Source organism: Lonchura striata, chromosome 3, assembly GCF_046129695.1.
Source record: "Lonchura striata isolate bLonStr1 chromosome 3, bLonStr1.mat, whole genome shotgun sequence".
Lineage (NCBI taxonomy): Eukaryota > Metazoa > Chordata > Aves > Passeriformes > Estrildidae > Lonchura > Lonchura striata.
The window spans coordinates 109,161,913-109,177,512 of NC_134605.1; the positions used below are offsets into that span (position 1 = coordinate 109,161,913).

At 40.2% G+C, this 15,600-nt stretch overlaps 1 protein-coding gene across 1 annotated transcript; it reads right to left on the bottom strand.

Annotated features, from left to right (window-relative positions):
• Window positions 1–2,541: 2,541 nt before the first annotated feature.
• RHAG (Rh associated glycoprotein) lies at window positions 2,542–15,271 on the bottom strand. The gene is made up of 10 exons (XM_021527248.3): window positions 15,071–15,271; window positions 10,381–10,564; window positions 8,521–8,671; window positions 8,179–8,326; window positions 7,279–7,436; window positions 6,289–6,426; window positions 5,948–6,069; window positions 5,148–5,233; window positions 4,226–4,299; window positions 2,542–3,545 (listed from the first exon to the last, which is right to left on the bottom strand). The coding sequence occupies exons 1-10, from the start codon at window positions 15,201–15,203 to the stop codon at window positions 3,468–3,470; spliced, it is 1,272 nt and encodes a 423-aa protein (XP_021382923.2). The 5' UTR covers window positions 15,204–15,271; the 3' UTR covers window positions 2,542–3,467.
• Between the last annotated feature and the right edge of the window lie 329 nt (window positions 15,272–15,600).

Consider the following 15,600-nt stretch of genomic DNA (forward strand, 5'->3'; position numbering starts at 1 on the left):
AAATAACTAACCAAAGAAAATACCCTAAGCCACACAACCAAATGCCACTGGCATCTGCAATGTGGATGTGAGCAATTAGAGTAAAAAATCTTTGGAGAAACAAGTTATATACTTCAAGAGCGCAGTCACATGGAAAAGAAAATAACATTTAAAGCTCTGGTAAGACAAAGGGATTCATGTCCCTACTCTATTTTTTGAGAGACCCTAAGGGACTGATTTCTCTAAGGAAGGAATCTTCTGAAAAAGAAGTTTGGGGACAATGAGTACTGAGAGGATGAGGGTATGGATTACTATGGAAAGATTATAAGGAGAACTGGAGAACAAAAATGTATCGTTCATTTTTCCCCTTTTGGGTTAAAAAAAAAAAAAACCTAAATATTGTTATTGAGGGCATCAATCACCAGGGAAGTTTTAGGTTGGATATTAGAAAAAAATATTTGCTGGAAGAGTGGTTAAACACTGGAACAGCCTCCCCAGGGAAGCAGGGGAGTCACCATCCCTAGAAGTGTTCAAGAACTGAGTAGACATGGCATTCTCAATGTGGTTTACTGGCCATGATGATAATCCATCCAAGGTTGGACTAGATGATCTTGGAAGTATTTTCCAACCTTAAGGATTCTATAATTCAAATTATTAATTACTATAATTCAAATTATTAATTTACTGCCAGTGGGTGGTGCTTCCTCACCCAGGTATTCCTCTGTGGTCAGGACTCAAAACTAGTGAAATTTCCTCACTCTCTTTAAGGTGAGTGAAAGACCCTCTGAACTCCCAAGCAGGAATTTGAGGGGTGAAATTCATGTACTGAAGATAAGATTTTTACAGGCTGTCCAGAGATGGAATCTTTTTCAAATACTTCAACACTTCATAAGTTATGCAGAAAATACTTCTAAATTTTTTACAAATGCAATATTTACATTGTTTACATGGTTTGACACAGAAGAGCATTTTCTCAGGAAGCTGGTAGTCAAACCACTCAGTGTCACGTTTGGATATTGGCACCTGGAGTGACCACTGAAGGCTGGGCACGCCTCTGAGAACACAGGGGGTTAAAAGCAAGAACTGCCAGGAGAACTCTTTGGTTCTGGTCATCAGAGGGTGCAGACCTCGCCTGCCCAGCCTCAGGCGGGGCTGGGGAGAGGAAGCCATGTGCCTGGGAGACAAGGGTCTGGAACAGAGCCAGCTCCTGCGGATGGAAGGGTGGAGGAGGAAGTCTGAGATTTCTTCGTTCCCCCCATCCTCCCCACACCCCAGCCTGAACACACCTGGAAATTTGCTGGCAGAGGAGAAGGAGAAGTGGGAGGGGAGGTGCCCATCATAGGATGTGGAGTCCTGGGCCAAGATTTCAGCTGGGACTTTTAACCCTTTCCTGGGGAATGAAGGCTTTGTGAAATATTACTCCTCCTCGATTTGAAGGAAAGAGAGACAGCCTGGGACCTGAGATGTTAGGGAAAGAAGGCTGTGGGGAGATGATGGAGTGGCTTTAGGCTGGACTTCTGGACTTTTCTTGTTAGCCATAGACTGAATCAATTTCTCCTCTGAGAGAGACTGCATTTTAGGGGAATGCACGGTGAGCCAAGAGACTCCTTCAGCAACTACCAGTGCAGGAATGGAGTGAACAGAGAAAAGCTAAGGAGGGTGTGATGATGCCCTCTGTCTTCAGGAAGATGAAGATCTCTGTTTTCACCCTCGGCCCCAGGGGAGGAGGAAAATGGGGGTGACTGTGGTCCCAAAATGAGACACTGGACTGTTGTTCCTGTTGGTCCTTGTCAAAGTATCCTTAAAGGAGCCCTGTGAGCAGTCTGTCCATGCACGGTGGTGAGAGCACCGTGCATGGGAAGAAGAGTGTCACACTGGCAGCTTTTCTCTGGGCACTGCCATGTGTGACATGGCAACACACGAAGTGGCAATTGTGTTTCCTGGGGCTCCTCTCTCCCTTGATGGACTAAGTATTGATTATATTGAAGGGTGATAACTTGATTAAGGGTCCAAGTTGTGTCTCACTGTGATTTGTTGGAGTTGGGTGGGGGTAAGAGGAATGTTTTAGAAGGTTTTCATTTTGGATTTAGTGTGTGGTTTTTGTTTTTTCTTTTTCCTTTTATCATAGTTGTAGTTTAATAAAGTTTTTTTTCCCCTTTGTTATTAAGCTTGGGCCCACTTTGGTCTGTTCTAGATGCCATCTCACAACATTTATTTGGGAAGGTGCATTTTCATGGGGGGTGCTGGCATTGCGTCAGCATCAAACCGTGACAGCTGGTTATTCAGACATCAGCAGTAGATTTCCATGACTGATGAGTTGAGGCACTGTGTTCCTTCTGCTTGATTTCCACTTCTCATCCATTGTCTCTCAATGGATTATCCCATGCATGAAGGCACCTCATGGAGTTCCTTCATCTACCTCAATTTTTGTCTCTGAACTGAGCAGCCACTGTCATCACTGCTCTGATGAAGTTAATTTTCCTTAATTTAGCTTCAGTTTTCTTCTTTTTACTTTTGCTTTTTTAGGATGCAGTGACTTCAGAGTCAGTAACTTGTCCCATGGAAGTTCTCTGTGGAATCTTCTATAGGTTGAACATAATTTCTTTCCAATCAGTTTCAAACAATTAATGTTTTTCTGGAGCTGTTTTCAGCTTATATTTATTACCATTAACACTGCTACAATCCACTTATTACTGTTGAATAGAATAAGACCTATTATGCAATCACTTGGTTTTCATAGCTCCTTCTTAGTTCCCTTATTATGTCCTTGAAACTAACTAAATCTATGACAATAAATAAATAGATCTATGACAATAATTAATTTTTTACAATTTCACTTTCTTTTCCCTTACAATAAGCATATTAATAAGGAATCTTGATAGTCATATTGCCTTATCAATTACTGTATTCTGTGTTTTGCCGTAAGAATTATTTCAACATTTTGCTTCCTGTCATAATCAAACTTCAAAATACAGCATGTTTTCTCCTCCATTGGAAAACAGGACAACACACTTTCTTAAAAATTTAAGCTGGGATACTCTGGTGAAAAGTTTGTTTGAATCCATATAAAAAATAGAAATTAATTTCTTCTTGATTACCCCTATAGAGTTGAAGGATGTAACTCAGAAGTTTCACAATTAAATATATTGTCCTGTAATAATCTTGAAACCCAGAGTTTATTACAAGAGCTATATTGTTATCAGTGACAACAAAAGGTAAAATATAGATAATTTTAAAGAGCAATTTGTGGTGTCTTTTTCTGATGAACAAATATATTAGAAGGACCTAATTTATTCACCTGAGCTTGGCAAAATGACTAAGTAATCTAAAATCAAGCTTGTTTTCTTTTACAAAAATAGAGCTATCTTCAGCATTTTCTTAAAAACCTGGTGTGGTTGGGACAATACTTGGATGTTGTTTCATTATTTCTTAGCATTTGAAACAGAAAAGAGCACCATTAGGACAAATACTGCAGATTAATTATTTTTCTACATGGCAGCTTCAAATCTGCTGTGCTCCTCATGGTGCCTGGAGTAAATTTCAGGTATTGTCTCCTCCTCTGGAACCTGCCATGAAAAAAAAAAAGAGCTCAGTTTAGGATATATAGATTTGCTTTTGTCATAAAAGAAGACTAAAATGTGCTGAGAACGTAATTCTGTTAGTATATATATTATATATATGTGTTTATTAACATTGATACAGCCTGACATGAGCCATCAGTTCTGGATACTGAGGGATAAACTCAGGGTTTTCTTCATAGAAGGAGTTTCATTTATTGAAAAACTAATAAAATTTCCTTTAACTACACATTTTATTTACAAGGAATGTATATTTATATATTCTTGCCTTGCCTTTTTGGGTTTGTCCTGGCATAAAACGATAAAGTTCAGATTGCCTAAATTAAGAATATGTCATCAACCTCTGTTAAGGAAGAGGATACCTGATACAGTGAGCATGCAAGAGAGAGATAAAGGCCTCCACTGTGATATCCATTTGTTGTCTCTCTTTCTGCTTTTTGTTCAAGGTGAGTCCAATGAAAAAGGCATGATTACCTAAGATGGCCAAAAATTATCCTGAAGGTGGCCTGGCCTTGATAAATTCATAGCCTGAGGCAGTGCAGGATTTTTTAATTTTGAAGGGGCAGCCTTTCTGATTCATGTGTGCAAACCACAAAGCCCAGGAAAGTGGGGTTGCAGTGATTATACATCCTCCAACATAATAAAAATTAAAGGAGGTTGTGTCTTACCTCCCAATAAGCAGAGTCATCAAAGCAGTTCTGGTCAGATACTTGTCCCAAGAAGGGGAGTTTTAGAATAGCACCTGCAGGAAAACCAGCATCAGAGGTTTAAAAAATGAAGAAAATGACCAAATAAATGTTCCTCAGCTCTGCTCTAGGCAGCCAGCTACATTTTCTGACTGATTTCCTCATCTACAGGAGTGCCTAACCATCCTGGGACATCAGGTCAATTATTCTGAGGGGTGATGCAGATTTCATTATACAAACATAAATAAGAGCATAAATAACAGCTTGCTTTTAATTGACCAGATATCAAACCAAAATTTTCTAATTCTGTTTGTTTGTTTGGAAGTATTCACAAACACATGGAAGTGCATGACACCTCATTGAGTAGGTCTTGATCGCAAACTAATTTCTGTTCAGAATTTAAAGTGTCTGAATCTGGAGAAGAATTCCTTCCAGAACAACACTTTATTAATCCTATAGATATAAAACTCAGTATCTTTGGAGCATGTATTCAGCAAGATATATAGACTCACAATATCAAGAAACATTAAGGTTGGGAAAACTTCCAAGATCATCAGGTCCAATCTTAGACCAAACACCATCTTGTCAGCCAGACCAGAGCTCTGAGTGCCACATCCAGTCACTCCTTGGACACCTCCAGGGATGGGGACTGCATCACCTCCCAGGCAAGCCCCTTCCAATGCCTGACCACCCTTTCAGTGAAGAAATTCTTCCTGACAAACCTGAACTTCATTTGAAGAAAAAAAACACTGGAAAACTGCTTTTCCGTATTTGAGTTTCTGGCATCAGGACCCATTATTTAAATTTTGTATTATTCACACAAAATTATTGATACATTTAAGTTTTCTATGGAAAAACCTCTAAATTCACATGTATTTTTAGTCAGTATAAGCATCACACTAACCTGTGAGTGCTCCTCCCACAATTGCAATTCCAAGTGTACTTCCCAGGGCAGCAGCCTGCAGGGCAGGAGTAAGCATGTGACCATTCCTGAGAAGGGTAGAAAGCCAAATCATTGCCCATCAAAAAATTGTTACACTTTGAGACTGATGATAAGTCTTGCAACTTACTGCATGCTGGACAAGGTAACTGATAGAAAAATATCCCAGAATCTTTATGGTTGAAGACCATAAAGATTCTTGAGAAGACTCAAGAACATTGAGTCCAACAAATCCTGCCATTGCTGTACACAAGACAGAATTCATGACTTTAATTTAACTTGTTTTAGGCTACAGATGAAAACAAGTTCTTTGAGAATATTATTAATGTCCTGTAAGTCATTAGAGAATACTCCCTACTGTCAAAACGACCAGCATTTAATCTTTTTGGAGTCTTATGAGATAGTGGAAAAAAGCCATTTTGCCTTTTTTTTTTTTTTTTTTGAAAACTTACAAATACTGGAAGTGTAATTGGAGAGTCATAATAAAAAAAATTCTATGTTATACTTCAATGCGCTGTTTGTTTATGATGTTTTAATTTATTTATTTTTATTTGAACTTTTAATCTGTAACAAGCCTGGCATTTAAACAGTGTGTTAAAGGCAGGAGATCAAGAAGAACCCAAATTAAATGAGAATACAATGCCTGACATCAAATCAATGATGCGTTTCTGAAAAAAATCATAATTAAATCCAAAGAAGGTAGCATATTAGAATAGACCTTCAAAAATCAAAAAACTTCTTTCTCTCTTCTCTCTGTAACTCACCTAATTTCTGTTTTTACTGCAGTCACTATGATGCCAGCAATACCCCCCAGAATTCCAGGTAAACCATGTAAGTTATGAACTCCACAAGTGTCTTGAATTTTCAGCTTGGATGCCATCACAGGCTGAAATGAGGGGAAATAGGAAGCTTAGAGTGAGTTTATAGTTTTCCACGATCTCTAGATGCAAAAGGAAGAGCAGAAGTACAATAATCAAATCATTATTAAAAGTCATCATTACCTGGATTTACTGTATCTATCCTCCCTTTGTAGCAAACCCAGGGAGCTCCAGGAAAGCCAAAGATAATTAAAAAATGGGAGCAGAGCTGGGTCCTCAATACTTACAGTCAGGAACTGGAACCCAAGGACAGAGACCATTCCAGCAATGACCCCAATGAACATGGCAGAAAAAGGATGGATTTCCAGGTCAGCACAGGTACCCACTGCTACTCCTCCTGCCAGGGTGGCATTTTGAATGAGAACCTGCAGAGGGGACACAGAGCGAGGCAGAGGTGACACATGAGGAGCAGTGGCTTGTTTTAGGGCTGAGTGCCTCTGAAGGCTCCCTTGCACATGCTGGGCTCAGACAAGTAACTGCAGCTGTTGGAAAGGAGTGGGTGAAAACTGAGCTGGATTTCAGGGCAAGGACATAGAAGCTGGTTTGATTTTGTCTGTTGTGCAGATGCAATGGGGTTTCCAGGAAATGGGTCATTTCCTTGAGAGACCTTTTGGCTGTTGTAATAAGAAAATTCAAGTAGGAACTTCTCTGGAATAAGATTCAAAAGTCCACCTGAGCACTGGACTAATGTCTCTATGGTCCAGCAGGTTCTGTGAACGAGACAGAATCATCACAGAATCATTAAGGCTGGAAGAGACCTTTGAGATTAATAAATCCAACCATCAAACCAGTACAACAACCATACCCCCGGTCTACTACACTGCTTTCCACCCTTTTCTGTGAAGAAATTTCTCCTAATATCCAGTCTAAACCTGCCCTGATGCACTTGAGGCTGTTTTCTTTCTTCCGGTCACTTGGTGTTTGAAGAAGAGACCAAGCCCCACCTGGCTGAACCTTTCTTCCTCAGAGAGTTGTAGAGAGTGAGAAGATCCTCCCTGAGCCTCCTTTTCTCCAGACTGAGCCACCCGCACCAGCTCCCTCAGCCACTTCTCATCAGACTTTATAGGTTTTACAAGTGTAATAGCTCTAATTCTGACCATAATGTGGGGAAAGGCTCCAGATAGCCTGGACAGATAGATGGACACTGGGAATCTGCTCTCTCATCCTTGCTGGATAGGGTTGACTCGATTTAGCAAGGGTTATGATGTGATTCTTACCATACTGAATTTGCCTCTTTTGTCCACCAAGCTGGAGAGGGCAAATGTTACGACGGTACAGGCAGCCAAGGAGTAGTAAGTGTTGATAATGGCTGTTACCTGGGCATCTGCAATGGCAGAGTTAAAACTGGGCCAAAAAAGCCAAAGAAACAGGGTACCTGCATGAATAGAAGTCAAAACAAAGCAAAAGATGTTTAGTCACAAGGGTCAATACAACAGAGTGAGCAACAGGAAATTAGGACAATAATTAGTGAGAAACGTGGGATGGCCAAAATTCTGGAAGAAGTAATAGAATATGCAGAAGCTTTTGACATTGGCAGCTGGGATTTTGACACATAGTCTCTTGTCAAATATTACTGGAAGGCTTTAATGACCCCTTGTCATGTCCCACTCATTGTCAGAGCTCACCACCACTGTGAAACCCCAGCTAGAACAGGAGTCACAAGCAACACAATTCACATACAAATCCTTTATCTTCTATCAATAAAACTGAAAGTTTTAGCTGGTACATTGGTCTATGAACAGTTCTCATGGACAGATAGGTATATGGTTTAGATATATGGTTTCTGACATTCATTACCATGACAGGCACAACTCAATCCTTTTAATTATGGACAATTGCTTGGCAATACTGCTGAAAAGCACAAGATTTAACAGAAAGGAAATCACCACTAATGCACAGTGAAAACACATTCTATTTGATTTTTCCATCCTTGGAAGCAAGGAAAAGCTGTAAAAATATGTGTACTACAGAATGCAGTGCATGCATGAGACTAAAAGGAATTTGCCTCCAGAAGTGTATTTGGGAAAATGAATGTATCATAATAATAGGTAATGAGGAAAAAAAAGGGATGGGAGAGGGATGAACAGCTTATCAGCTCTCGATATTACTTCACTTACCAATCATGGCAAACATGTCTGAGTGATAGGTGGATTCATCATTTTCATGTTTGTTTGTCAGACCAGGACGGTACAAGACGAAAGCTGCAGCCAAACCAAAATAAGCTCCAAAAGCATGGATAGTCATCGAAGCTCCAACATCTGTAGCCTGTAACAGGGACCCAGAATAATGCCACATATTTTATACAGCATAAAGACAAGGGTCTGATGAACAAGAAGTCTGGAGGACTTAATGGTTTAATTCTGTGGTGGAAACAAAAGCCTAACATAAGCAAACTGGAAGTATTACAAAGTGAAAGTGTTTGTTATAAAGAGAAAATAATGATTGCTAAACAGTTGTACCTTGAATACTTGGGTAACTAGGTGTTCATTGCATGCAAACATGGTGATCTCCAGGAGAGTCAGGATCAGCATCTGAATGGGACTTGTTTTTCCCAGGAGTGCCCCAAATGAAATCAAAGCAGTTGCTGTACTGAAGTCTGCATTTATCATGCTGAAGTTAAGAAGAAAAAAAAAACCAAAAAAAAAAAAAACCCCAAAACACATTAAAAAAAAGAGAAAACTAGTTTAAAAGCTGTAATATCCAGCATGCCATTAAATGACATAATTAAAATTATAGAGCCTTAACTCTTCAGATACAAAATTAACAAGTTCATCTTAATGGATGAAAATGAAATAAAAATTTTCCAGATGTATTTGTAAGGATCTTACCAGCTAGTGAAGAGTAAGTGTAGAAGCTTTCCTCCTGCTTACACCATACATGTGCTTTGCTGGTTGGATTTATGATGAAAAGGCAGATGAAAAGTGTATGGGGATGTGCAGGGATGTCATGAAATTGCAGAATAATTTAGATTGGAAAAGGTCTCTTAGACCATTTTTAGTACTGCCAAGTCCACCACTAAACCATGTCCCTCAGTGCTGCATCTGGAGGTTTTTAAAACACTTCCAGGGATGTTGACTCCACAGCTTCCCTGGGAAGCTTGTTCCAATGCCTGATCACCCTTCCTGTGAAGAGATTTTTCCTAATATCCAACTAAACTTCCCTTGTGTTTCTTCTTGTCACTTCAGGCCATTTCTTCTTGTCCTGTCACTCATTCCCTGGGAGCAGAGCCCAAGCCTCCCCTGGCTGTCCCCTCCTGTCAGGAGTTGTGCAGAGCCAGAATATTCCCCCTGAGCCTCCTTTTCTCCAGTCTGGCCCCTCCAGCTCTCTCAGCTGCTCCTCCTCAGACTCACACTCCAGATCCTTTCTCAGCTCCTTTGTCCTTCTCTGGACAGGCTCCAGGGTCTCAATTTGCAGCCCTGACTGCCACCTAGACTTCAAAGATGACAGTGGGGTTTTTGGTCATATGATTTATATAATCCTGGAAGCCTGGCACACCTGTCTGTCTCTGTGCACCATCTTTGCATGAGCTGTCAGGCAGGACCAGTGTTAATATGTTCTGGGGATTGGCAAAGGTAAATAAAGCCAGAAATTGATCAGAATCTTAGAGCACAGAGAGGCACTAACCTATGGGTCCCTCTAAAGATGCCTGACTGTAAGCATTCAGGAGCTACTTTTATCATTCCTGCTTTCCTCTCAGTAATGTTCTGATGCTGATAATTGTTTACAAGTTGTCTCAGGAAAAAGAACTGCAGATGTGGAAAACACTCTGAGACCTTGGCAGAGGCAGGACAGATGAAGAGGAGGGGTGTTAAATGTGCTTAGAGACGTTGCCCATGGGGTCTCTTATTCTGTGATTGGTGTTCAGACCCTGCTGGAGTATGATGCTCATAGAAATCATTCCTTGAGAAGTAAGAGAAAACTTAATGAGTGCACAGACATGCAGCTCCAGGCTTTCTTCTGTGACCCCATGTGTCATGGAAAGACAGATCCTTGCATGCCTGTTGGGTGCAGGATGTGCTGTGCTACTGCTGGAAATCTTCCAGCTTCCACAGTTTCAGAGATTCAAATAAAATCTCTCTACAGGACCCACACCTCCCACATATAATGTACCACCCCAAATTTGTTCACAAACTTTGGTCACCTTTCCCAGTGAACCAGGAGTGCCCCTCCTAATAAATGAAGGACAGAATGATGTGGAGAGGTGGACAGTAAGGCTTACTGAAATTTAGGTTAAGTCTGACCCCATAGATATTGTGGTTTATGGCTTCTCCTGTTAGCTTTAGGGATAGAAATATCAATTTTTGTGAATTCACATATACCTTTTGATGTTAACAGAAATTTTCCCTCTTTCCATATGCCAAAATCCTTGTACCAGAATTCCCCACTGGAGACCGAAGGCGGCAATGAGCATGTTGAAACCAACACTGCTGAATCCATATTTCTTCAGAAAGGTCATCAGGAAACCAAATCCAACAAATATCATCACATGGACATCCTGAAAGTCTGAAGGGAAAACACATCTATGTAGAGACTGTGAAGAGTGACTAAGAAGGGTAAAAATCTGGAGACAAATGGTCATGCATGTGATCCATTTTTCCCACTTCATGACCAGTCTACCAGCTGAAAATTGAATGTCTGGAAAATGCCACACCTAATTATTCATTATATCTATTCCTAAATCATTATGGAAAGCCACTGGATCTTTATACTTGCAAATTTACTTGTGTCTGGCACTGTTCTCTCTTTGTGAAGCTACCTGGAACATCATAACAGCTTCATGTCCTTATGGAAAAGTTATGTTCCCCTTCCAATCAAGGTGGTCAGAGCCAGTGCGCTCTAACTGAGTCCAAAATGATACATGGGATTTGTTTGGGTGAGTGCTACGTGTCCCAGTGCAAAGGAATGCTTGAGATCCCTAAAAATTACTGTCCAAGACATTGATCTTTTTACATGAATAAAAGAAAACTTAATTTTAAGGCAAAGTTTAAACTTAAAAATTAGTATAGTTAATCAGCATACCATTAGTCTTCCTTCAAATATTTGGGGATTTTTTGAAATATGAATTTTGTTTAAATATGGTTAGTTATTTTTCTACTTTTTAGAGATATTACTTTAATTTTCTTTTTATGGTTTTAATACAAACTGAGTCTATTACCACAACATGGATACTTTATATTTTAAAATATTTTTTTTTACTTTTAAGCTTTATATGATTTGACTCTAAACCAGATAGGTTTGAGTCCTGTAATTGCAATTTTTTTCTGATTTTACTGTTAGTAAGAACCTCCAGCATAGAGAGACCATTTTAAAAAAAAATATTTTATTGCTCTTGCATGCCAAAAAACATTAAAAACTTGAGCTGGTTAGTGTAAATTTGGCTTGAAGTTGCAATTCCCACTACTTGCATTCCACAGTTTTGCATTACCAAACCTAGCCAAAAGAGGGCCCAGAAGTATAAGAAGTTACTGGGTTCTGAATAAACTCTTTTATATTTGCAGTGTCATACTCCAGCCCTGCCCTTGTGCTGAAATAAGCAGTAAGAGTCTTTGCTTTGCATTTAAGAAAAAGCATCGTTGGTTGGCTTGGGATTAGCTGATAAACTTTAAGGTCCCTTCCAACCCAGGCCATTATGTGATTCTGTAGAAATGCAGGTGGTTCACAAACACCTCCAACCCTTTTGCTTCCTCTTCAGGCTGTCTAATCTTATTCACACAAATGGTGAATAGTTAAAGACCTGGTTAAAACTAGGTTAATTTATGTGTGTTGAGGACAAATTCCTTCTAGTTTAGCCTGTACCTTGAACTTTAACTATCTTTTATGCATGATTTTAAAGAGTAGGTCTCAAGTGACTTTAAATGATGAAGACAGCATGATTTGAACCGAACTGCTTCAGTAACTAGTTGAGTTTACAAAGCACAGCACTTCTGGGAGAGAGGAAAATAAAGATTGAGAAAAACACTCCAGCAGATCCTAACAAAGCCACTACACAGAATTCTGCAAGGCTGTCCAAGACCAGCATATTAACTCCACTGCAAGGCGGTCAATCTCAACACAGGGATGCTTCTGACATATTCTGGAGCTGATCTTGCTTGACCTAAAGTTGTAAACCATAGAATTCTGAACAAGAGGGATGCATAAGTTTTCCTAAGCCACGAGTCATGGATGCTCACAGGACAATGCAAACGATGCCAATACTGCCAATAAAAAAAAAAATCCTCTTTCAGTGCTCTAAGAACCATCACACCCTCTTGTTCTCCCATTCCAGTGATACAACACACCTGAAACTGTCCATCCAATTTGCCATGCCTGTACTTGTATCCACTAGAAGCACATAAATTGCAAAGCTAGGCTTTGGGAATGATCTCAGCATAGCCCTCCTTACCTGAGTAAAAAGCTATGCTGATCCTTCACTATGTTTTTCATTTTTCTTCTGTCCAAAACCACTGAAATATCTTGAATTCATGGTGCTGAGGTGTATAAGGCATACAGAACAGGCCTTGCACTGCAGTCCTGAGAATACAAATTACCTCCTGGATGAAGGAACTAAATCTCTGAGGTACAGATGGGTTAACATCCTAAGGCATAGCATGGGAAGCAGTTTGATCCCATCATTTTAGGGACTCAAGGGAAGTCCTGGCTCAAGATACTTCCTAACAGACCTATATAACCATAGCATTATATTTCTGCCAAGTCCTCAGGCAAACTGCACTTTTGTCTCCACTTTATGCAGGTAAATTTGAGAACAAGAGGTCCTAAAAGTGAAAATACAGGTATTGTTAAAATCTACTTTTATTCCCATTCCTTATTGTGAATGATGTCTGTGAGGCCAGCATCTAAAAATTCAACATGGTATCAGTGTTGTTTGCTTGGTTTATGTCTCTACTGGTAATCTGAACAGCCTGGCAAAAAGAAATATATGTTCTTCTCTCCTAAAACACTGTTCCCACCTTAAGAGTAGTCCCTTATCCATGCTGTGCCTAAAGCCATGCCTGGCAGGAGGTCAAGGGGACAGTTTGCAGGAGCCCAAAGCATTCCAGAAGGCTGCTCACAGGTCAACAGTGTGGGCAGCTGAGGGACAAGTGTGCAGGAATAACACACTCATACACTGCCTGTGCAGGGAGACGTGGGACACAGCAGGAAATTCATCCCACACTTTTTAGACACTGATATTAATGAAGAAATAAGCATGGGTGATCTCTGACTGGGTAGGTTACATCTGAAGATCTATACTATAGTGTTAGTACAACTACCTGTGCTGTCAAATTACTCATGTGGGTTTTGGCATCACTTTTGCTTAGGCCAACAATCACCTCCTGAGTGAGACTGGACCAAGAGTAATTCCCAATACATTGTCTTGACAAGGCCACCTCATTTAGGAACTTGGAGAGTTCAATACAATTGGGATAGTTTAATATGACACCAGCTAAGAGAGCAGCATTTACTCAGCCTGGAGAACAGAAGGCTCTGGGGAGACCTTAAAGCATCTTCTAGTACTTAAATGGGGCTTATAAAAAAGTGGGGGAGTGACTTCTTAAATGGGCAGATAAAGATAGAGAAGAGGGAACAGTTTTAAATTAAAAGAGGAGAAATTTATATTGGGTATTAGGAAGAAATTCTTCCCGTGAGGGTGCTGAGGCCCTGGCACAGGTTGTCCAGAGAAGCTGTGGCTGCACCATCCCTGGAAGTGTCCAAGGCCAAGTGGGACAGGGCTTGGAGCAGCCTGGGATAGTGGAAGGTGCCCCTGCCCATGGCAGGGGGTGGGAATGAGATGATTTTTAAGGTCCATTCTAACTCAAACTTTCCTTTGGCTCTATGAACATCATTGACATGGCCAAACTGTGCCATGGAGAGTGGGCTCTGGCACAGCCCAAGGCAGCAAAGCTCAGGGACACGGCCACATCTCAGTGGAGCTCACCTAACTGTGAGTAATTAGCCCCTGATGTCCATCAGCAGACTTGCATCTGGAGCTGAATATGCCTTCATTAGCTGTTCTCTGACCCAGACAATGCTCTCTGGGAGAATACACAATATAAGATTACTCCAACCTGAGATCACATGCCCCTGTAACAGCCACTGAAAGGACAGTTAGGATGAGAGAAAAAGAGGGTTCAAAATTACATTCAAAATTACACAGGTGCTACCTGCAGGCAGGGAGTTCTGTACTCTGGGATCTTCATCAAGCACATTTCAATCAGGACTTCAAATCATTGAGGCCTCAGAGCCAAAAAACTGAACAACAAACCTTCAATGCAGCCAAGAAAACAGTTTGCAGTGCTGCAAACTCTGTTTTCTATTAATTCACAGTAGTCTTGTTTTTGCATGAGGGAAGTGAGTAACTACTTCTCAGGCCAAGAGCTTTTTGTGATCTTCACCAAGTATTTTCAGAGCAACAAATCAAAAGAAATATTTTCAGGCTAAGCCATTACTGCCTAATGGAGCCACTTCTTTGGAAGATAGCAGGGGAAGGATAGAAAGTGACCACTTTTTCACCAAAACTATGGCCCTTTTTGGAGTCCAGATTTCACCAACATTTTATAGCAATGATGCATATACAGCTCAATTTGCCTGTTCTCATAAGACACCTCTTTCAAACCTAGATGGTAGTAATGAAATGTTCTATTAATTTTAATTATTTAATACATTAATCAGGATAAAAGATCTGGTAAGAAACACCCCCATCTGTCTCTGGAAAATGCTGGACTCTTTCAAAGCAATACACAGTTCTCCAAGTCTTAACCTGTTGTGCAAACACTAGAACTATTTCTCAGGCTCTTCTTTCCCAGAAAAGTAAACTTCTCAGCAGTGAGGTGCTTGCAGAATTTTGTGTCTGCTCAATTTGGATTTGTCTTTGAAGCCTGTTACTTTCACATGTCAGAAAAATGTGTTTGCCCCAAAACACAACTTTCTTTTCCAGCTTTATCAGTAGGTCTCACAAGTTATTCAGAAATCTTGCTTAGGATCAGTTTAAAGAAATTTCAGCTTCTATAAATCTTAGACAGAAGTACTTACGTGGATATAACATTGAAGAAGGATCTGGGTCATAATCCACAAATATCCCATACAAAACAATGACAATCACTTCCAGAAAAAGTGCCAGGATCGAGAACTTGAACTTCATGTTGGTGTCAAAGTCTGGAGGCATTGCTGGAGAGCAGGTGGCTGTGAGAGCTTGATAATGGGTGTTTGCCTTTAGAGGAGCGGGCTAATTCTGTGGATCTGGGTGGTATAGTAAAAAAAAAAAAAACCACACTGCCCCACCTACTATGGGAGGGAAAAAGTACAGGTCACTATAGTGATTTCGATTTCCCAGGGTACTTCTGTCTGTGAAATGTTGGCTTGTATGGTTTTTTTTTTTTTCCAGTTTGTAATAAAAACCATCTCATTCAGCCACAGTTGTACTTCTCACTGCCTATATGTATTTTAAAAAGGAAATAGTTTTCAAGATAATCTCACAGAGCCTGGTTTGCTGAACATAGTAAGGAGCAGTGACCCTCAATTGTGTTCCCTGTAGTCAATAATATTTTCAAGCTGTAGCTCTT